The 24,545-nt window shown below is 39.5% G+C and overlaps 1 protein-coding gene across 7 annotated transcripts in view; it reads right to left on the bottom strand.

The window, feature by feature from the left end:
- Adgrg2 (adhesion G protein-coupled receptor G2) overlaps positions 1–24,545 on the bottom strand; it is a 108,922-nt gene that overhangs the window by 59,706 nt on the left and 24,671 nt on the right. For 2 of the 7 annotated variants that reach the window (XM_048336885.1, XM_048336886.1), the window contains exons 1-2: positions 14,021–14,050; positions 3,894–4,012 (exon numbers count right to left, since the gene is read on the bottom strand). In XM_048336885.1, coding sequence (XP_048192842.1) covers positions 3,894–4,012; positions 14,021–14,022 — 121 coding nt within the window. In that variant the 5' untranslated portion in view covers positions 14,023–14,050. Of the gene's footprint in view, positions 1–3,893; positions 4,013–14,020; positions 14,051–24,545 lie in introns of those variants that run through there. The other 5 variants (XM_048336883.1, XM_048336884.1, XM_048336882.1 and 2 more) reach the window with 3 other exon arrangements.

Here is a 24,545-nt window from a genome sequence, read left to right as displayed (position 1 = left end):
GAGATAGACAAAGGAGATCAACACTGGGTTTGGTAAGAAGATAAGAAAGCCCAACAAGACAGATTCCTGCCTTTCAAGAGCAGACAACATGCCTCTTGCCACACTACACAAGGAAGAACAGAGACCCAGGCAGAAAGTGAGAGGAAAGAAATCAGTAAAGCCTTGTAAAAGGAGAATTGGAAAGGGACATATCGCTGGAAATGCCTACAGCATATAAAGATTTAGACCCAGCCCAGCGGGGGGGGGGGGGAGGGTTATAGTTTATGAGATCACCAAACTGGCTCAAATGTGTAATTGTTTCCAAATGGGGAGACAATTCTGCAGGAATGAAATTATAACCATCTTCAACTATTATGTCATCTCATCCTCTGGAAAACAGAATAGTTGTTCCTAAAAGAAGAACATCTTCAAAGACAAAGAAAAAAAAGGCATTGACATAATTTGGAAGGATGAGGGGCTGGAGGTAAGTATAGTTACCTGACAAAGCCCATTGGGATGTCTGGGACACAGATTTCTCAAGTTAGACAACTGAAACGATTACAGTCTAAGGCTTCTCTCTGTTGGCTGGTGGCCCAACAAGAGTATCAGGCCTACCTCTCCCTTATGACATGAGCTACTGAGTCATTGCTCAGGCTTCCAGGGTAAAGCTACTGTGTTTGCAGCCCATATCCCCGAGAGCCATGGAGCAACTGCTCTTCAATTCCAGACTCCCTCTCCTCCTTCAGAGACAGGTTCATTCTGTGATTAGATACTTAATGAAGGCACCCTAGGTAGTCTGGAGGAATGTGAATAGTACCAACTCTAGAGTCTTCCTAATGACTTACAACTTTGGCAAATGATATAATTTCTTTGATACTCGGTTCCTCTATCTGTAAACTGAGACAAAAAATGCCCACTGTGAAGCTTAAGGAGGAGGATGTCATAAGATGAGGTTCATATGACACTAGAAGAGTATGGATTCAGAACAGGCTTTGAATTCTCCTTAGGTTTCCTCCCATTAGTCTGCTCTCCCTACTGCACCAGTCTTTCATTTTCCTTTCTTGTCCAGAAATGATGATACCTGGAAAGGACTCAGAGCACACAGGAAGTCCATGATGAGCATGGTTGGAAGTGCCAAGTATGACCAGAAAAGAAATACTGGGGAATGAAATTTACTCCTAAGGAGGTCAGGGCAGGCTTGATAAAGGTAGTAATATTTGCATGAACCTTAGAGATTCCAAATGAAGATGGCCCCAGGAAGCAGAGAGAAGTATTTAAGTGAGGGAGAAAGTCCAATAATGGGTTCATTAGCAAGTAGATCAACGGATGCTGGTGGCTCATACCGATAATCCTAGCTACTCAGGAGGCTGAGATGTGAGGATCTCCGTTTGAAGCCAGTCTGGGCAGGCAAGTCTGTGAGACTCTTATCTCCAACAAATTACTCAGAAAAAGCAGGAAGTGGTGCTAAGCCTCAAGTGGTAGAGGACTAGTTGAGCACAAAGAGGTTCAGGGATAGCACTGAGGCCCTGAGTTCAAGCCCCAAGACTGGCCAAAAGAAAAAGAAAACGAATACATACATTTGCTCTAAGCAACCATTCAGCTTTTCCCTACTTAGGTTTGATTTGAAGTCACACACCCTCTTGTTTACCTGCTCTTATTTTTATTATATTTAACTATAAATTTCCAAAAGGTTTAATTGTAACAAAGAGCTTTCATTTTGGTGAGCACTTCTGCTTGTGTTCCACTGCCCAATTTGATCTACACCTGTTGGGGGGGGGGGGGAGGAAAGCCCTGAAATGTGAGACTAAAGATATGGCAACTTGTCTGGGCTATGCCACTTCCTAACCTATAACATCCCTGGGGACATTTACTCATCAGTAAAGAAGTGACACTTGATTTTTGTACCCTACCAATCCCACAGTGATTGTTTTAAGGCTCCAAGATGACATGAGTGAAGATAGTTTCTATGATTGTCACATGGTCACAGCAGAATTGCCATACAGTGATATAGATCCTTGTTTATATGTCCTTATTTATGTTGTCCAGCAGTTGTATAAACAGTGGTTCTTGAATTATAATCCCTGGGCTAGTTGCATCAGCATCAGCTACCAGCTTATTGAGAAGTCGCTTCTCAGGTCCTACCCTAGATGTACTAAATCACTGGGCAAGAATACAGTGATTGGTTTTTTTTTTTTTAAGCCTTCCACAAGTGATCCGCACTCGTGTTTAAGAACCTTGATTGTGTAGTAGTAGTCCTTACATTTGTATGGCATAGCGTTCTTTGGCAGTTGTACCCACAGCAATTTCAACACTACTATCTATTGTCCTTTTACTTCCTTCCTCAGATAGCTTTTTCCCTGTTTCATAAGCTTCTAAAGGTCCCTTCTCCTTATGAAAGAGTAATATAGATGGTAAAGATAACCAAATTACATTATATGTATTTTGTACACATCACAATAAAGTCCCTTTGTACAAAAAAATCCCCTTTTCAGAAAATACCATGCTGTTTCATTTCTTTGATTCATTATACTTTTAAATTTCCAGATGGACATGCTTTCAAGTAGATACTGTTAAAAACAAATGCACGTCAGAATAAATCCTGATATATAAGACAGTCTTTTCAACAAATGATGCTAAGAAAACAAGACAACCATATATAAAAAATAACTGTAAATAGATCAAAGAACATAAATATTAAGAGCTGAGATTGTAGGAGTCTTAGAAGAAAACACAGGGGGGAAATCATCCTGACAGTACATGTGGCAATGATTTCTTCCATAGGACAACAGAAGTAAAAACAAATTCGACTTCATCAAAATTAAAGGCTTTATGCATGAATGGATGCTATTAAGAGAGTGAAAATGTGCCCCACAAAATGGGAGGAACAAATAGCCATAGTATATTAAAAACTACTAGTAAACAACAAAAACAACCCAAGTCAAAAATAGGCAAAGGATTTGAATACACATTTCTCTAAAGAAGATATAACAAATGACCAACAAGTGCTTGAAAAGACATTGACATCACTAAAGAAAGGCTAAAAACACAGTAAGATACCTTTCTATCCCTACCATCAAAACAAAAGAAAATAACAGGTCAAGGATGTAGAGAAATTGGAATTCTTATGCCTTGCTTGTAGGAATGTAAAATAGTATAGCCACTGTATAACTTGGCAGTTCCTAGGTATGTAGCCCCAAAGAATTGAAAGCAGCGACTCAAACAGATATTTGTATGATCGTGTTCACAGGAGCATTTTTTACTGTGTCCCAAGGGTTGAAACAATTGAACTATCCATCAGTGGATGAATGGATGAACAAAATATGACGATATATACAGTCATCCACTTTATTTTTATTTTTTGCCTCTCCTGGGACTTGAACTCAGGGGCCTGAGTACTGTCTGCTTCTTTTTTGCTCAAGGCTAGCACACTACCATTTGAGCCACAGCACCACTTATGGCTTTTTCTATATATGTGGTGCTGAGGAATCGAACTCAGGGCTTCATGTATGCGAGGCAAGTACTCTACCACTAGGCTATATTCTGAGCCCACAATCATCCACTTTCATCCTTTGAAAAGGAATAAACTTTGAAAACATAACTGGACTTTGTACACAGTACATTACATGAAGTCAGACACACAGGAAGAAATACTATATGTTTCCTCTTACATGAGACAAAAAGAATAGAGCTTATGGATTGTGTAATGAATACACAGATGATATATGTTTAGTATGGATGGTTGCATAAGATAGTGACTATATTTAATGGCAATAAACTGCACATTTAAGATCATAAAAATGTTAAATATTAAATATGATGTATAATATATACAACCCATAGCAAAAAGATTATAAATATAAAATACATACACACAAACAGGGATTTTAAAAAATGAAGAAAAGGAGGCACCTTACCTTTCAGGGATATAACCAGAACAACATGAAGACAAATAATGATGAGGAATATCCTAAACATCAGTAAAACTTCTTCAGGTCTGCCAACGTGGCCACGCCTCCCACCAGAGAAAAGCATCCTGTAAAAAAGTTAGAGGGACACTAGATCATTACAGCTGCATCATCACAACATAATACCCCAACTTCTTCAACCAGAGTAACATCTATCCTACTTTTTTTCTAATTATTGCTATTTTCCAGAGAATCAGCAATAACAAGTAGACGTTGGCAATAAAAATCAAAACTCATGTTTATTAAGAGAAAGCTGCTCAGTTGAATATTGTATTCAAAATGATACAGTAGTCACATGAATTTCTGGAAAATACCAACACATGCAAAATATCAAGAGAAGAAATAAATCTGTGGAGACCAGGTCCTTGGAATGTTTTGATGCTATTGAATCTTTTGGAATATTAGGTAGGTTCAATTCTAGTTTGTTGTTGTTTTTTTGTCGGTCATGGGGCTTGAACTCTGGGCCTGGGCACTGTCAATGAGCTCTTCACCTCAAGGCTGGCACTCTACCACTTGAGCCACAGCACTACTTCTGATTTTCTGGTGGTTAATTGGAGATGAGAGTCTCACAGACTTACCTGCCTGGGCTGGCTTTGAACTGCGATCCTCAGATCTCAGCCTCCTGAGTTGCTAGGATTACAGGCCTGAACCACAGGCAGGGTTCCATGTTTTTGTAATCCGCAGAGACAGAGGTTATGTGGGAACTGCAGTGTAGGAGGGTGCCATAGGCTGATGGAGCTTTTTTTTTTTTTTTTTGGCCAGTCCTGGGGCTTGGTCTCAGGGCCTGAGCACTGTCCCTGGCATCTTCTTGCTCAAGGCTAGCACTCTGCCACTTGAGCCACAGCACCACTTCTGGCCATTTTCTGTATATGTGGTGCTGGGGAATCAAACCCAGGGCCTCATGTATACAAGGCAAGCACTCTTGCCACTAGGCCATATCCCCAGCCCCATGATGGAGCTTTATGTTACAGTTGGGAATCCAATATGGGTGGCCCTGGACCTTGGAGGCTCTTGAGATGGAAAGTATAAACGGGTAGGGATCATACCATTTAGTAAGAAGGCTGAAGGAGTATGCAGAGGACTGAGGTTGATGGGTATTGCAGAGGTAAACTAAGTCTCGGACTCAAGGCTGGTCAAGAAAGGTATGGGAGGGCAAGGGAGATTGTTGGTTGGCATAGTTCCAGAGATAAGCCCACTAATGTTGAAGAAGTGGCAGGAATAGTGAGGAGGTAAGGGAAAGTGGTAGCTCAGAAAAGAGGAGGCAGGAGGGAGAGTCAACATTACAGGTAGAAGGCAGTTATTGTTTGGTCAGGGAGTAGGCATCAAGTGGCAACTATTCTTTGGATAAAATCTAAAAGAAATCTTACAAGGCAGTGGCTGAGCAATAAGAAAAAGTATTAGGGGCTGGGAATATGGCCTAGTGGTAGAGTGCTTGCCTCCTGTACATGAAGCCCTGGGTTCGATTCCTCAGCACCACATATATAGAAAACGGCTAGAAGTGGCGCTGTGGCTCAAGTGGTAGAGTGCTAGCCTTGAGCAAAAAGAAGCCAGGGACAGTGCTCAGGCCCCGAGTTCAAGCCCCAGGACTGGCAAAAAAACAAAACAAGCAAAAACAAAACGAAACAAAACAAAAAAACAGGCTTCGTCTTCAGGCCGGCGGAGGAGCCGTGGGTCTCCATAGGGCTATGTGGCTTTGGCTTTGCTCCTCTGATGCCGAGGTAGATGAGTATCTCTGGAAATAGCTTTGCGGGAGGGGGGTGGGGGGCGGGGCTCCTCCCACAGAGCCTACCCGGAGTGGTTTCAGGCGCTTTGGGGGCCTTGTGAAGGTGACAGTGATGGAGGGGTCCCCGCTGGAAAGTTGGGCTTCCTGGCACCGGAGCAGGCAGTGTGGGCCCAAGTGCCAGAGCCCCAGCAGGCCCTGCTTTGTCCCTGTCTCACAAGGATTCCTGGACAGAGAAGCCCCTGGATCAGTATTAGTTTATTTATCAGAGGTGTAAATAATCCATGTATAGCTTTTCTCCTTTTAGATTATTTTGTATTTGTTTAAAAAAGCATTTGTCAAAATACAAAATATAAATAAATGACAAAAAAAAAGAGAAGAAATAATGCAGGTACGTGGTGGCTCACACCTATAATCCTAGCTACTCAGGAGGCTGAAATCTGAGGATCATGGTTCAAAGCCAGCCCTGGCAGGAAAAGCCAGGAGACTCTCCAATTAACCACCAGAAAACAGGATGTGGTGCTGTGGCTCAAGGTGGCAGAGTGCTAGCCTTGAGCAAAAGAGCTCAGGGATCGTGCCCAGGACTTGAATGCAAGCCCCAAAACCAATGAGAGAGAGGGCGGGAGACAATAAAACCCCCAAATGTTGTATACATAATTCTTACCATTATATAAAAGCTGGTTAAAAGAAAGGATCACAAAATATAGTCTTCCTTATTTATGTCTTACAGTATAAAAAGATACAACATTTTTTTCTGTATTGCCTCTTATTAACATCACTTGCATTTTTAGTAGGTCGAGTCAACGTTTTTTTTAAAAATGTTTATATCAGAATTGAACTTGACTTGCCTTTCACTTATTCATTCAATCAATCTTTATTTTTTTAATTTTTATTGTCAAACTGATATACAGAGAGGTTACAGTTTCATACTTTAGGCACTGGATACATTTCTTGTACTGTTTGTTACCTCCTCCCTCATTCACCCTTCCCCCTCCCCCTTTCCCTCTCCCCCCATGAGTTGTTCAGTTGGTTTACACCAAACAGTTTTATAAGTATTGTTTTTGTAGTCGTTTGTCTTTTTACCCCATGTCTCTCGATTTTGGTATTCCCCTTCTGTTTCCAAGTTCTAATACCAGTATACATGGCTTCCAATGTACTCAGATAAGATACAGAATAGTGCAGGTACAAGCACTCTTGAATACGGAGTTGATATGTGGTGTATGTGGGGCTCAGTTTGGGGAGAGCTCAGGACACAGAACTGGAAATGTTATAATATGCCTGTTTCACTCCTGTGAAAGAATTGGCCAGCATAACCCCAGAAGGGATAATGAATTTTTAAATTCAGTTCTTATATGAACTTTGCTTTGTAGAAAATGTCGACTGATTGACTACTAAAAAATGTAGTAGAAGCAACGAGACCCTGTCTCAACCAATAGCTGGATACAGTGATATGTGCCTGCCATCCTAGCTTTGTGGGAGGCTGCCATGAAGAAGATGGCAGTTCCAGATTAGCCTAGGCAGAGAAGTTTGTGAGATTTCATCTCAGCAGGAGAAACTAGATATGGAAGTACATGTCTATGAACCTAGCTGGTGAAAAATAGGAGGAAGTAAAAATGGGAGGAATGGGAGACAGGAATATGCATGGGCAGGAAACAAGACCCTCATCTCAAAATAACAAGAGTGGGAAGCATGGCTCAGTGGTAGAGTACCCACCTAGAAAATTCCAAGTCCAATACCACCAACAAAAATGAGCCCTGTTATTTAGTAGCCAGAAGCTACACTAGGAAAATGAGTTTTTCCTTGATGTGGTATGATGAGGTCTTAGACCAGAAGGTAATTCTTTCTCCTTTGAAAGAGAGCTTATATTTTAAAATTAATAAATTGCATTATATATTAATACAGTATGTTAATAAATTATTAAATGCCTCTGATTTGTCCCTTCTCTTGCATACTTTTATCCCCTCTCTGCTCATAATGGCATATTATTGATCTTCCCAAATGAATCACATAAATGAGAATGTTAACACAGTTGCAGAAAGTGGATCAATGTCTCTCTGGAGGAAAAATATGTCTGCTAGAGTTGCGCACAGCATATTGATGTGTCTCAAGACTATAATGTTAGCCAAGGCTATTACACATAAAAGAATGTGTAATGTATGTGATTCTACTCATATGAGAAGCAAAAGTAGTCAAAACTAATCAATAGAGTGAGATATCAGGAGAGTGGTTTTATCTGGAAGGGAAGGGATGGTAATAATCACAGAAGTAGACACAAGGCAGGGGACTTCAGATATGTAGCTAATGTTCTGTGTGCTGGTTACATGGGTACATGCAATTTGTGAAATTCATTAAGTTGTACATGCATATGTGAGCCATCTCAAATTGTGATTAAAAGGTTTGAGATCAATATTTTTCATGTTTCTGAACCGTTGTTCCACCTCCAAAAGCACTTCTATTTTTAAGCCAATATTTAACGAACTAAAACTATAAAATTACCTTCTATTCACATTCAGTAGGTTCTACTCCACCTGGAGTTGAAAGAGATGACTTAGAAGATTAAGTGCACAAGTATCTAATTTTGGCTCTGGAAACAGTATCAGAGTGCCAGGTGCTAGTGGTTCACGCCTGTAATCCTAACTACTCAGGAGGCTGAGATCTGAGGATTGTTGTTCAGGAAAGCCCATGATACCTTTTTTTAAAAAATCACCATTTAACCACCAAAAACTGGAAGCAGGGCTGTGGCTCAAAGTGGTGGAGCACTAGCCTTGAGCAGAAGAGCTCAGAGACAGTGCCCAGACCCCGAGTTCAAGCCCCATGACCACCACCAACAACAACAAAATAAGAGTTTTGGAGCAATGTGTAACTGGAAAGGAACTCAGAATCTACCTGGTAGCATATTCTCATTCTACAAATGACCAGAGAGGCCCACCATTCCAGAGCATCTACTGAATGGTCAACATTATTTAGCTATTTGGTGAACCTACAATATCAGCCTCTGAAGAATTTGTCTGTAAGTGTTGGAATGTTTTTTTTTAAAGTTTTGAATTGATCAACTGAAATGAATTAGCAAATTCAAAATGCTAGTATACAATTTTAAAAGTTTCATTTTATTCCTAAGTTTTTCCAACTTCTAGACAGGGCCTAAGCAGTGTACCAGATATAGTTAAGGTTAAATTAGTATACACAGTGAATACGCAGGAACTGGTTATTGTGTGCTGTGACTTAGGCCCTCTCATCAAAATAAACCATACTTGTATACTGCAGGGAGCGTATACTCAACCCCGAAGGAGGGTCGGAAAGGCCAGAATGAAAAGGGATCCCACAAATCATCTTTAAAAGAGAAGGTGGACCAAAAACTTACTAAAGCCTGGGTGCCACTGAAAGCACTGCTTGCAGTTAAAAACTCTGGGATCTGTTTTTTCAAGGCTGAAAATACATTTGCTAACAGAGGTATTAAAATATTTGAAATAATGTGGCTCTTATTACCTATTGCATCAAGTGAAAACAGCTTTCTAGTCACAAGATCTCTGGGCTCATTAGTGGAAGTAGAAAATCTATAGATTTAAAAACCTCTACTCATAAGTAAAAGAACTATTTTTTATCTTCTTTAGTTGGGATATTTCCTCATCTTCGGGAGCAATTTAGGTTAGCTCAAGTTTAGGTCATCAACACAGATGATATGAAAAGCTATCAGTTCTTAGTAAAAATTTTCCAATGCTAAAGACAGTACAATAGTATTAATTACAGACAAAAATGACTTACAGCCTTTAAATAGTAAACATCTACACTTTGACACTATATAATAACTCAATAAAGATGACACCAAATTCATCTTAGCCCAGGACCGCCTTTAAGTTCGTGGATACTGATATAAATGGTGGCAACCAGGGGTACAGAGTGCCCAAGCTGCCCTGCTTAAACCATTCCAAGACATTATTCTATATCTCTTCAGGTTCATTAAATAGTATCACTACTATATTTAAAATATATATATATATATATATAATCAGTTCAACATTTTTGTGATTTTTTTTGTTCTAGTCCTGAGACTTGAACTCAGTGCCTAGGTGTTGTCTTTAAGCTTTTTTGTTCAATGCTAGCATTCTACCACTTGAGCCACAGCTCCACTTCCAGCCTTTTGTTGGAGATAAGACTTGCACAGACTTTTCTGCCCAAACTGTCTATGAACTGCAACCCTCAGGTCTCAGTTTCCTGATTAGCTATGAGCATAGGCATGATTTTTACCTAGATATAATGTAATTAATGAATCCAATTTAAAGGAGGAAAAGAGCTTGATACTACTATAAGGCAGGTTTGGGTGAGGGTTATTCTCTGTCATCCCTGGTTAACTGGCATAATTTAATTATACCATAGCTGTTATGATGGTACAGCAGTAGTCAATATTTTTGACATGAGTAACAGTGCATACAACAACTGTTGCCTAAATCATTGTCTAGAAAACTCCATGCATTTGAGATATTTGTATTGACTCAAATTGTTGGATAACAAGAGTAGCACAAGAGGAAGTTGAAAAGGGTGGTACTAAAGAGGTTCTCAGTGTGGATGAAGCAAGAAAAAAGAGGAACAAAGCAGTTGATATAAACTATTCAATTGTCAAAGAAGTCAGAGAAAAAATGGACCAGAAAACTGTGAGTAGAATTACATTTTTATTTAAATTCTTCTAAAAGACTTTCATACAGAGAATATCTCAGAAAAAAAAAACCACAGAGATTTTTTTCAACGTTATAGGATTAGGTTGGGCTAAATTATTTACAATAAACCTTTGGTTGAAGACTATTAAAAACTGTAATAAAGCATGAGAAGAACCAGACACAGGTGGCTCACGCCTGTAATCCTAACTACTCAGAAGTCTGAGATCTGAGAGATCACAGTTAGACAGGAAAGTCTGTGAAATTCTTATCTTCAATCAACCAGCAAAAAGCTAAAGTGATCTGTGGCTCAAGTGATAGAGATCTAGCCTTGAGGAAAACCAAAACAAAACAAAACCCCCAAAACTCAGGAACAGCGCCCAGGCCCTGAGTTCAAGCCCCAGAACAACAACAACAAAATACATAATTAGAAGCATTAAAAAAAACAAAACATGTCTAAGAGGCAGCAACGTAAAAAGCAAGTATCAGGCTAAAGTTGAAGAATTCTGCTCAGGTCCTAGAAATAGGTTTGGCTAGATGATTCCAGGGTTCTGGAATCCTAGAACAATATCTAAATGTCAGGAGAAGGAAAGAGGCAGACTCTAAGAAAGCATGTCTTCTTGATTCCAGACACTTCTTAAACTTTGGAGAGTTCAACTAAAGAAGGGACAAAGAAGGGACCTCCAAATCAAGAGCAATCTGGATAAATATATGGCAAAAAGAACCATTCTGAAATTTATCAACAAAATTTTTTGATGATAACATCACCCAGTAAGAGAAACAACATGCCATATGCAAAAACCAAAGCAAACCAAAGCAAACCAAAACAAAACCCCAGAAACCAGAACATGTCCTACAGATAGCAGAAACTAGGTTAACTGGTAAGTGTTAAGTATGAACTCTTGAATGCTCAACTGTCAATTTTGTGTATTATTTGTCATAGCAGAAAAAAGTCAATGATGAACTATATGACTGAAATATGAAGCTTTCATATTTCTAGAAGCAAATGGAAGGAAAATGATTTGTTTGGTCTATATAGTGAACAATGATTTTTAAATAAGCCTTCAGAGCTTTTAAATACAGAAAAAAGAACTTTTATTCAATAAAACATGTGAATCAATATCAGATGCCAAGATTAGAAACAAATTATGCATAGTAAACCGACTCATAAAACCTCGTGTGACACGTGCTTTTCAGCAACTCATACACCTCTACATTTTCCCACTCTCCTACTTCCAATCTACCAGACTGTTGATTGCCCATGTATGAGTTACTCAAAGCAAAGTGAAACCCTACTCTTTCAGATCACCCTTCAGAGTGTTTCCCCAAATTCTCCAAGTAAGTATATTCATTATGTAAATGAACAGAACAGCACAGGATTCAACAACATGTGCAATAAAGCTATCTGCCTGCCTTCAAATCCAAACTCCGCCTCTTCCGGTATCACCTTGGGCTGTACTATAATGTCTCTGAACCTTAATTTCTTCATCTAAAAAAACAACAACAACAATGGAGAAAATGATAGGACCTACTTTATAGGGTTCTGTAGGGGTTGACTGAGATAATCTAGTTAGGAAGTATTAGCTGTCTCTGAAAGCACAGTCACAAGGAATGTGAACAGAGTTGGGAGCCATTTCCTACATTCATTCATCCAGTTTATAAATATTTGCTGAGGTTCTGTTACCTGCAAGGTACTATGCTAAGGATTCAAAAGTTACCTCACTATAAAAGACAGGTATTTTCCCTGCTTTTGAGAACTTACTTCCACAACTTAGGGTCAGTAGTCACTGGTATAGCCAAAAAGCATTGATCTTTTAAAAGCCAGACATAGAAGACTTTCTCTTTATGAAGGGAGGGGATGAAGATCAACTTGGCCTAACCTAGAAACAAGAGACCTAAACGCAATATCTTCTCCTATCTAGGCTTGGTCTCTATCTCATCTTCACCCTCACCCCTACAGCAGGTAATTGGAAAAGATTTTTAAATTAATTTGGTCTGGAATTTGTTGCCAAAAAAATTATTCCATGAATATATAGAGAAGAGACATAAGAGAAGGGACTTGCACTAAAACCATTCTCAGGGTGTTAGGTGACACTTGAGCTAGGGGCAAGATTGAGTCATTGCCACATTGTTTGGGTCCTTCAGAAGTTCATAATGGAGTAGAATGCAAGTACTCTGGAAAACCAACCCCTCCAACACCCACCAATATTCTCATCCTTTTCTTTTTTTTCTTTTTCTTTTTTTTTTGGCCAGTCCTGGGCCTTGGACTCAGGGCCTGAGCACTGTCCCTGGCTTCTTCCCGCTCAAGGCTAGCACTCTGCCACTTGAGCCACAGCGTCGCTTCTGGCCGTTTTCTGTATATGTGGTGCTGGGGAATCGAACCTAGGGCCTCGTGTATCCGAGGCAGGCACTCTTGCCACTAGGCTATACCCCCAGCCCTCATCCTTTTCTTGCATTTGTTATCACATCAACTCCTCCTTCAAGTCTAAGCCTGGCTATTTCCTACCTGTGTGATGCTACTCACATGATTTAACCTTATTTATAACAATAATTGGCTAGTAACTATCATTATAACTATCTGTATTATATATCCTATAATTATAATAGGAAAATCCCAATTTATATTAATTATAATAAAGAGTTGCATTGTTTGCAATATTCTAATCATTTATTTTCAATGAAATCCCAGATATGATCAGTATATGTATATCTCAAAAGAAAAATGAAGTAATTGGACTAGGAATGTAGCTTAGTTATAGAGCACTTGGCTAGCATGTTCGGGGCTGGCATGTTCCAGTACTCAAAAAAGATAAAAGAAGGGAAATAAAGAAGGAATGAAGGAGGGGGAAAAGGGGGAAGGGAAGGAAGGAAAGAAGGATGAAAGGAAGGAGGAAAATAAGGAAGCACCAATATTGATGCATGTAACTTTCTTTATAGAAGGGAATCGGGGAGTCCAGAATAGAAATGTGGTTGGAGGCCCCTTTGATATTTGTATGTGCACAGTATTATAGAAAGAGAGTATGTTGACAGTCCATATTGAAATACGACAAGATGCACTGGAGCAGAGGATCAAGTCTGGTGAACAAGAAAGGGTGAGAAAACAGTGAGGCAGAAATTCCTATGTAAATAATCATTATCCTTCAGTTTTTACTGCAGCATATAATTTCTAAATGTGTACCCATCCCAAAATCTGTACCCTTTTCTGAAAGTCTATTAAAAACAATTGGGCTACCAAGAAGAAATGGGTCAACAGTAGACCCTCTAAGGGAAAAAAATGTCTGAGGGAATGAGAGCTGCAAGTAGGAGTGAGGAGTTAGAAACAAAAAACAGGGGGAAAAAAGTAAAATTGTGATAAGATGGGAATTCACAATGAAGGGGCAGAATATGAAAGAAAAAAAAACCCACAAACCAAATATCTTCATCATTTTTTGTGCTAATACTAGGGCTTGAACTCAGGGCCTAGTTGCTGTCCCTGACCTTGTTTTCCTTTTCTCTTAAGGCTAGCACTCTATCACTTTGAGCCACAGTTCTACTTCCAGCTTTTTGGTGGTTAATTGGAGATAAGAATATCACGGACGTTCCTGCTCAGGCTGTCTTTGAACCATAGTCCTCAGATCTCAGGCTTCTAAGTAGCTAGGATTACAGCTATGAGCCTCCAGTGCCTGGCTAATCTTACAAAATTATCACATAGAAATGCTCTTATTCACATGGCAGACAGTTCAGAAAAAGGTAGTAAAACTCTGCACACATCTACAAAGTGCAAACAAGAAACAAATGGAAAATTAGATCAAGGAAAAGCAGGTCTTGGCTCCAGAAGTCTTCAGTTAAAAGATTCACATTGAGGCTTGAATTTGCCCTTAGAGTTATAAAAGAAATAGATGGTGTAAAATCTGTTCTTAAAGAACTTATACTGGAAGATCAAGCACAAAGCTATTGCGAAGGCTAACCTATTTGTGTTGTAGTAGCATGCATTACTGCACAATCTAAGTCTTCATCAATAGCATGACAGGGGTATTGTGACCAGAGTACATCTAGGGTGAGATGGCCTCTTCTAGAGAATATGATTAGTTAAGAATAACTTCATGTGTTTGTATCTTAACTTGCCTAGAATCTAAACTCCTTGACCATGTATGTCTCATGTATTCAAAGCCAAAGCTCCACAAGGGCTGAATAGATGACTGTCTGTTAAGTTTGGCTCAATGCTAAAAACAGGGAAGTGAAGCCATAGAATGGCATGAATGAGGGAAAGATTCATGCTGGAAAAAGGAAACAAAGTGACCATCCAAGGCAGAGAGCATTGTAGACATGATTTCTATCCTTTAAAATAGTCTATCATGCTTTACTTCAAAACAAAAACACTGGCACATCTATTAGCTCATGTCACATAATAGTCTCCTCTCACATGAACTAGAGACATAAGGGATATAATGACATTCAAATCAAGATTTACAAGAGGAAACAACTATAGAATCATCTCGGAATTAACTGAACTATCCTTATGCCTTCATTAACAGCATATCACTGTAGAAGTTTAATGTTTATGGAATCCAAGATATGAATTCAAAGAAGAAAGAAAGAAGTTAAATAGTGAGTTTCTATTGATCACAATATGTTCTTCAAAAGAAAAAAAAGGGATTGCCTCTTAAATCCCTAAATTAAAGCTTAATATGTAAAAAAGAAAACTTTCATTAAGTAATGTTTGAAGAACAAAAATGAGGACCAACCATGTTTGCCTATTCTAGGATGAACAAATTACAAACATATGTCCCAGTGCTCAATACGGAATGGATGCAGGATTACCAACCAAGAGAAATTAAAGTAACCAAACAAAGAAATGAATTAATGGTGGCTTGCATATGAAAATACTTTCATTGAATGTTTGTAAAAATGAAGATTTCTACACAGGGATTTCTGATATTAGTTTTGGTGAAATTTCACAACTCAAGTATGTTGCTTCTTCCAAAACCTTATTGATGACCACAGTAAAGCACTGTTAATGGTTCTTGGTAATCCAGTTTATTAATGAACAACAGGAGGCTCTGTTTGCTTCTTTGGAACACATTCAGGTAGAAAGTAGGGCAAGTTACAATGACAGTTGTTTTTCCAAGTGGATGAAAAAATTTAAAAAGCCTAATAATAATATTTAAGTCTGAAGAGCATGCAGGGAAGTCAACATTTGCATATAGCATGGTGGAAATGTAAACATTGAGCTTCTGAAGTTGCAAGTGTGGATATATACATTTAAATTTTAAATTTTAATTTTTTTCAGTCCTGGGGCTTGAACTCAGAGCCTGAGCACTGTCCCTGGATTCTTTTTGCTCAAAGCTAGCACTCTACCTCTTGAGCCACAGGGCGACTTCTGGCTGTTTTCTATATATGTGGTGCTGAGGAATTGAATCCAGGGCTTCATGTATACAAGGCAAGTACTCTATCACTAAGCCATATTCTCAGCCCCATATATTTTTAGTATTAATCTTATGTGTGTAGAAATTCTAATTCCTGACAGTGTCTATATAGAAACACTGGTACATAAACACAAAAATATAAATATAAACCCATTGTCATTGCAGTTTTTGGTGGGATGAGAAAAGAAAGTCTAAATACCCATCAATAGATGAATAATTAAATGATAGGAAAGACACATTATGGAATATGAGGCAATTCCTAAAATATGTTGATTTAGATACACTGACACATGGAGTCAATACCTATAAGTCAAGTATAAAAAGGAAGGTTTCTTAACATGCATATATTATATACACACATACAATAAGTGTTAAGAAGCAATCATAACTGTATATGCAAATTTTTATTATATAGTAGCATGGGAAAACACATATAAAAACCTAGAAGAAACACCACCAAACCTTCACAGATAGAAATGTGATAGAGGAAAGGTTGAAGTCAAATTTTTGCTTTATAAAACACAGCTATGTATTATAAGATCAAGCCAATTTCTTCTCATGAAGAAAGAAAACCAGAGGAAAGGGCAAAAAGAGCTCCTAGGAAATGATTGAGAAAATGCAAGGCACACATAAGAAGAAACATTATACATCTTAATGAAGGAAACATTACATACCTCAATAAAGGAAATGAAAGATGAAATTAACACTCTGAGAACTGACATCAACAAAGAACTAGGAGACATGAAAGGCTCTATCTCCCTATTGCAAATCACAGTTGAAAGCAAAGGCCATAGAACAAGTAGAAAACAGGGTATCAGGAGTTGAGGATAAAGCAGGGAATTAGAACAAAAAAAAAATCAAAGGCATGGAAAAAACACTCAGAATATGCTAAAGGGGCATCTAGCCAAAAGATCAAATCTGCGCATAATCAGGATAGAAGAGTTCAAAACCAAAGGCGTTGAAAACCTATTTAACAAAATAATTATAGAACTCTTCCCAAACTTAAGAGAGAATCTTACCCACCTGACAGAGGTATACAGAACTCCTAGCAGACACATTGTAGTGAAATCCTTGGACTTAAAAAGCAAGGAATTAATTTTAAATGCAGCAAAATCAAAGAGGGGACTTTATTACAATGTAAAGAAGATTAGAATTACTGTAGATTTCTCCACACAAATTTTCAATGCAAGGAGAGTCTGCAGTGGTATAATTCAAGCTCTGAATGGCAATCGCCAACCCAAACTGGTATACCCTGTGAAGCTAAGATTCACAATTGACAGTGAAATTAAAACCTTTCATGACAAACAAAAACTAAAGGAATTCATGAACACTAACCCAGCACTACAAAGGATACTAAAGGAAAGAATACAATCTGAAGGAAACAATCGAAGTCAAAGAAATACAGCTTTGAATGAAAATCAGTAGAAGACTAGTTTAGTAAACACAAGAAGAGAAAGAAAGCACACTATAGGAAAAAAATGGCAGGAAATATGACATATTTCTCTATAGTCACGTTAATTATCAAAGGGCTTAACTCCCCAATCACAAGACATAGAGCAGCAGATTGGATCCTAAAATAAATTCCAACCATCTGTTATTTCCATATACAAGGAGCTCAAGAAATCAATTCCACTCAAAGCTAATAAACCAATCATTAAATGGGTAAAGGAGAGAGACTTCTCTGAAGAAGAGGTTAGAACGGCAATGAAACACATGAGGGAAGGCTCATCCTTCCCCTGGCTATAAAGGAAATGCAAAAATCAAAATAATTCTGGGGCTGGAAGTACAGCCTAGTGGCAAGAGTGCTTGCCTCATATACATGAAGCCCTGGGTTCAATTCCCCAACACCACATATATAGAAAACAGCCAGAAGTGGCGCTGTGGCTCAAGTGGCAGAGTGCTAGCCTTGAGCAAAAAGAAGCCAGGGACAGTGCTCAGGCCCTGAGTCCAAGCCCCAGGACTGGAAAAGTAATAATAATAATAATAATAATAATAATTATTATTATTATTTTGAGATTCCATCTCAGACATTTTTTGTTTGTTTTTCAGGCAGGAGAGAAAGTTTATCAGCAAACTGCTGGCCTGTGGCCGAGGTGATCCATGGCCGGAGAGAAGGGAGAGAGAGAGAGAGAGGGGAGAAAAGGGAGAGAAAAAGGGAGAGAAGGGAGAGAAGGGAGTGAAGCCATCTCAGACATTTTGAACAACTGTTAGCAGGGATGGGGGGGAAAAGGAACCCTATTGCACTGTTGGTGGGAATATACACTAATACAACCTTTCTGGACAGCAGTCTGGAGGTTCCTCAATAAACTAAACATAGACCTTACCTACTACTCAACCATACCACTTCTAGAGATCTACCCAGAACATCACAAGCCAGGATAACATAAAGACACTTGCACATCCATGCTCGCTGCTGTACTATTCACAATAGCCAAGCTGTGGGAACAGTCCAAATCCCCACAGTAGATGAGGGTCCAAAAATGTGGTACCTATACGCCATGGAATTTTACACAGTCATCAGAAAGAGTAATATATCATTTTCAGGGAAATGGATGGACCTAGAATACAATCATATTAAGGAAGGTAAGCCAAGCTCAGAGAGACAAACGGTGCACGTTTTCTCTCATATGCAAACACTGTCTAAAATACACTGGGACATAATAAATTATACAGGTCTCTAGGCATTCACACACCGTGAAACCAAAGGAAGTTACTGTTAGGAGAAGAACACAAAGGCACAATGCCTATGTACATCTAATCATACAAAATATTATTTATTGAAATAACTCCAGAAAATAGAAACAAGAGGGTTTTTTTTTCCTTTGTTGCTGTTTTCATTTCTTTTCTTTTTCTCTTGTTTGTTCATTTCTCTGTCTTTGGGTATATAGGGGGGAACAGAAATAGAGGGACAAAGGCTGAACAAATGCAGCCATGGTATGAATTAGACACTATGTTGAAAATGAACTATGCAACTTGTGGGTCAGGATGGGAGGAAAAACCTGGGGGGGGGGGGGGAGAGAGAGAGAGAGAGAGAGAGACATTGTTCAAAAGGAACTGCATTTTTTACTTGACTTCTGTAACCGTAACCCCTCTGTACATCACCTTTATGATAATAATAAAAATTTAAAAACTCCTAACTCAAGCTAGAGCTTGGCTAAATGGGAGAAAACACAATCATTTGCTTAATTCAACATAATTTCCCCCTGCCCAGCTCTAACCCAATGAGAAAGGATTCTGATTCCCAAACCAAGAAACAAACTTTCAAGCCAGGAGTATGCATTTACTCAAGCAAATTATGGAAAAGATAATGTGAACATTTCTAATGGACTCTAAAGCCTAAACTTCACAAAACCTCTTCCTATCCTTTAACCTGTGGATTTCTCCTTGCCTCAATTGCTGCCACGCCTCCACTGGACCTCATGTCCCAGAGAAACTAAACAGAAAGCAGGAACCAATAGTACTAGTACTCAGTAACAAAACATAGTGCTTGCCAATACTTGGGGTTCTTACATCATTGAAAGGAAAGGACATGTCACAAAAGGGGCCCTGTCAACTTATGTAAGACATGCCATGCAACAGAGAAGTTTCTCAGAGAAGAATAGCAAGCTCACCAATTGCTAGGATTAACTGAAAGCCCTCACCGTTGCAGAGTGCCCCAAACCATGACATCAGGAAGGCTGGAAATGCACCAACTTCCTCTATCAGGCTGGCTAAAACCCAGTATACTACTACATTGGCAAAAAAAGTCAAGCAGACTTTTAAAATGGTTTGAGTAGGAAGGAAATTATCTCTAGGTGTGCTAAAATCCTTGATCCAGTACAGAAGAAGCTTTGTATCCAAGAATCAGAATGTCCACCCTTGTGATCAGCATATCCTAAGTGTACTTGGCAATCTAAAAAATGTGCACAGGTAACAGAAGGCCCAGGTTATTCCGTTGTGCCCTGGGGTAATATGACAATGATCTAAGGACCCATAACACGAAACACAACGTGCAGCATCCTAGAGGGCTCAGTGCTTCATAAGTCACCTAGACTGAGGGCCAGAAACTGGCTCAACATTCCAGACAACCACAGCAAGAGCATGGAAGAGAACTAGACAACAAAGAGGCCTTGGCAAGCTAGGCATGGGGCCAGACATTGGCAGACAATCTTCTCCAACAGTATTAAGGAAAATAAATTGCACAAGTGGAAGTCTTCGATTGCAAAGGTTGGGCTTACGGACATGTGCAGGAGAAGATGAAGTATGGTTCTAGAACCTACTGGATGCCCATTACTAACCCAACTATACAAAATAGGACTCTTCCTCATGTAGACTCATTTGTTCTGTTTTAGATGCCCCCATTCATGGAGGTTACATTGTGAGATGGTTCTAGAAAATTCTAAAGAGAATTCACTTAAGTCTGGTGTGATAGCACATGTTTGCAATCCTAAGAAGCAGGCTTATCTCAAGGATGACCTGGGCTACATGGTGAGTTCCAGACTCACCTGCCCTGCATAGCAAGATCTTGTCTAAAGAAAACAAACTAATAACAAAAAGATAATCCATTCAACAAACAAGTACCAAATACCTATGTAGGTGCCCCAAACAAGGTCATTACACACTTGTGTAAGCTGTATCCTGCCTAAAGGTGTCTAGGCAAGAAGGCTAGTGGAGCTTGAGTCCAGAATTCTAGTGTTCTGGGGGAGGGGGCACATGAACCACTTGTGGGCAGCAACAAGAGCACCGACGAAAGGCCTCGAACCCAGTTTAAAGCCAAAGATCCAGGAAAGTTACCTCAAGGAAGTAATGAGCAGGCTCTATTCTAAAAGATAGGCAACTCCCTTCATGGGAAGAAGTGAGAAAGATGATGTCAATGACAGGGAAACACTTAAATCAAGTCAGAGCCATAGAAGCTGAATTAAACAGGAGTTCTTGTATCCATCCCTCTTAAATTGTAGAAGAGACCAAAAGAGCAAATTGCAATGTTGAGCTATCTCAAAAGGTCACAACCTCTTAACCAATCTGGTAAGAGGCTGTGTGTCGAGGTGGAATGAACCAGGCTAGAACCAGGCTAGCTGGTGTCATGCTATTTTTCTGTGACACCAAAAGATCTATTTTCTGTCCTGATCTCTCTTCCCTCTTTTGGCTTCTACTCTCCTTCATCCCACAATTTCTGTTTGGCTTCCTACTCCTCCTTACCTACCTTTAAGTCTGCTAAGTATATCCCCGGGGCTGGAATGTTGCTGACTGCCTCTGCCCCAGGTTGGGGAAGAGTTAAAGACTACAGGATGTGCCCATCATCCAGCTACTGAGGAGGCAGAGGCAGGAGGATCTCATTTTGAGGCTAGCCTGAACAACAACTTAGCAAGATAATATCTCAATAAATAATCTGGGCATGATGGAATATGCCTCTAATCCCAGGGACATAGAAGGCACAAGTAGGAGGATCAGGGTCCAAGGTAAAGCCTTATGCCAAAAGTGCCAGACCACTCTGAAAAAGAACTGAAGCAAAAAGGCTTCTGGGGGCATGGCTCAAGTAGTACAGCACCCACCTAACAAGCTAACTGCTTGACAAGAAATGTACTCATTATCTTCCTTATATAACTGTCACTCCCCTGTACATCATCTTTAGAATAAAATAAAATACATCTATGTTTAAAAAGACCACATGAAGAGAACCTCACTTTCAAATGATTTGTTGACTTCCACTTCCAACGGTCTGGGTGAGACAACCACTGGTTCCACCCAACATGGCAGCACTAAAGGTGTTTCAATAGAGGCCATGACTTCCCTTATAAACAGTTCTTATCTTAGAGGTAAATGTATCTGCAGAGATTTACCAATAAACCATCTCACAAAAAGAAGTTATACTTGATTTTTTAAATGCAAGTCTTCTATTAAACTGTAGTCATACAAAGTGAACTAAAAGTGAACTTTCTTCCACTTATATTAAAATATAATAGCACCAGGGCTGGGCATGTGGCTTAGTGGTAGAGTGCTTGCCTAAGTATGCATGAAGCCCTGGGTTCGATTCCTCAGTACCACATAAACAGAAAAAGCCAGATGCTGTGCTGTAGCTCAAGTGGTAGAGCACTAGCCTTGGGCAAAAGAAGCTCAGGGACAGTGCCCAGGCCCTGAGTTCAAGCCCCAGAACTGGCTAAAATAAAATACATCACCAGGAAAAAGAACTCTAAATAACTATTGCAACATCAAATCAATCTCAACTGCCAGGACTGAGGTTTCTGAATTAACTTTGTAACTTATTCCACTGAAGTGACAACCATTGTGCATGTCCCTCCTTTTTATTTAAACTATATTTTGAATCTGTATTTTCGATACTGAGAGAAAATGTGACCAAACAAATCACAGATGAAGAAAGAACAAACCACGGTACACAGGATAAGTCCCACCAAGTAACTCGGAAAAATGCATTTGCCAAGATTTCCTTTGTATCCTGGGACTGTGGTGTATTATGATACTTAGGATAGGAATCAATGCCAGTGTGTGAAAATTTTTGTTTCTAAATATATTTGCCACTTGAGATACACTAAATACTTAATTGCTCCTTAGTTCAGTTCCAGGGGGTAAAAGATGAAGAAACCCTTATAAAGTTTTTATAGGTCTCATTATTTGGAAATGTGTAAGAAGTTATATTGTCATCTGGCTCTATTTGACAGATTAAACTGTGGAAGGGAGAATTTTGTGACTTACTAATATATTTTTTAATTCAACCTTAAGAATGTTGTATCTGCCAACATTGTTAGCAAAAGAAATGCCCATCCTTTCTCTTTTGTGCTAGATGGCAAACCTGGCTGTCATTCTTTCTATCCCATGATATGCCTATCCATTCACAATGTGACTTAGAAGCTCCTTCTTGTCCAAAAGGAGAGTCTGCCGGCACCAGTGGCTCACACCTGTAATCCTAGCTACTCAAAAGGCTGAGATCTGAGGATCACAGTTCAAAGTCAACCCCAGAAAAGTCGCCCTGAGACTCTTATCTCCAATTACTCAAAAACCGGAAGTGGTGCTCTGGCCCAAGTGGTAGAGCACTAGCCTTGAGTCCAAAGAGGCTCAGGGACAGTGCTCCAGGCCCTGAGTTCAAGCCCCACAACCAACAAAGAAGTAGTCTGTTTCTCCACTCTTTGAATGTGGTCTGGCCCTGTTGTTTGCTTTGCCCAATGGCGTCCGAGGAATAAGACACACGGAGCTTGGAAAGTGCTTGAGCCCGAGTTTGCTCCGTCTTGCTGGTTCTAGCACCTCATAAGAACACCATGTACATGTGGAAATAAGATTGAAGTAGCCTGCCAGATGATAAAGGCCACATATGCAGTCATCCTCTACTCCAACAGCCAGTCAACCCTCAGGCACAGTCACCCAGCTGGCTGATGCATGAGAAAGCCCCATTGCAACCAGCAGCACAAGGATGATCCCACTGAAACAGCCCAAAGCATGCACTCCCAAACTGTCTACTACTTAAATGGTTGTTGTGTTAAGCCCCCATGTTTGTTACAGCCCTTATTTCTTCCTTCCCTCCCTCTTTATGTGCCTTCTGTTTCTTTCATTAGCCCTGCAATCTCCCACCACCACAATGATCTACACTCACTCTTTTTATTTTTCTTACATAAGCACTACAATGAAGTGTTTAAGATGCTGGTCTGGGTTGCTTCTAGATCAAAACTTGCCTCATTTTATTCTGAACCACTTCTTTTGTGCTATGGTATAGAGACAGCTAGAGCAAGTTCCCTAAGAGTTCATGTGTGGTAATGGAGACAGGTGGTAGGATCTTTTAAGAGTTGTGTCTCAGTGGGAGAGCCTCAGATCACTGGCGGTGCTACCTTCAGAAAGGATCAAAGTAGCTCTTTGTGGGAGAAGCACTGGGGTTTGCATTTAGCCTCACATTTGCTAGGCAAGTTCTCTATTACTTGAGCCACATGCCCAATCCTTCTTGCTTTAGCTTATTTTTCACATAAGGTCTTGCTTTTGTCCAAGGTCTGCCTTGGATTTTGAGCCTTCCATATTCACCTCCCAGCTAGCTAGGATTACAAATGGACACCACCATGCCCATCTTGTTTATATGTTGTGTATTTTTTTTAAGATAGGCTTCAACTTTTCCTTGGCCTGGGCTGTCCTTAAGTCATGATTTTCCATATCTCCATATCCTGAGTAGGGGATCAAGGTCATTCTTGAGTGACCAGCTGGGTTAATTCTGCTCAGAGGCTTATTATGAAAGAATAAACTCACTGTCTTTTTCTTCCTATGTGATGATACAATCTCTCTCTCTCTCTTTCACACACACACACACACACACACACACACACACACACACACACTCACCCTGCAATTGTGCCAATTGCCTGGAAGGGACAAATCCAGGAGTCTCTTACCAGAACTCCCAATACTATGTACTATACTGTTTGGACTTTCAGCCAGCAAAACTGAAAGCTAAATAAACTTATTTTCTTTATAAGTACACAGCCTCATGTGTTTTGTTATAGTAATAGAAAACAAACCAATACACTCTACAAGTCACATAAGCAAACCTTGCATTATTTGTGGAGTCTGTGTATAGAGCGATGAAGAAAGATGTCTGGGGCCAATAGGATAGATAGATAGATAGATATAGAGATAGATAGATAGATAGATAGATAGATAGATAGATAGATAGATAGATAGATAGATAGATAGATATAGATAGATAGATGGTAGATAGATAGTGAAGGTATGGCAGAATTGGTAGGTTACATCAAGTCATTTGCTGGTGATATACTCTCTTAGAGAGAACCATTTGTCACTGTGATGTGTTGGGTACGTTTTAACCTTCCCTCTACTTATTTTTTTTAGCTAACAG

Source organism: Perognathus longimembris, chromosome 28, assembly GCF_023159225.1.
Source record: "Perognathus longimembris pacificus isolate PPM17 chromosome 28, ASM2315922v1, whole genome shotgun sequence".
NCBI classification, from domain to species: Eukaryota; Metazoa; Chordata; class Mammalia; order Rodentia; family Heteromyidae; genus Perognathus; species Perognathus longimembris.
The sequence above is the reverse complement of the archived record's forward strand: the minus strand, read 5'-3'. Positions and strand labels throughout refer to the sequence as shown.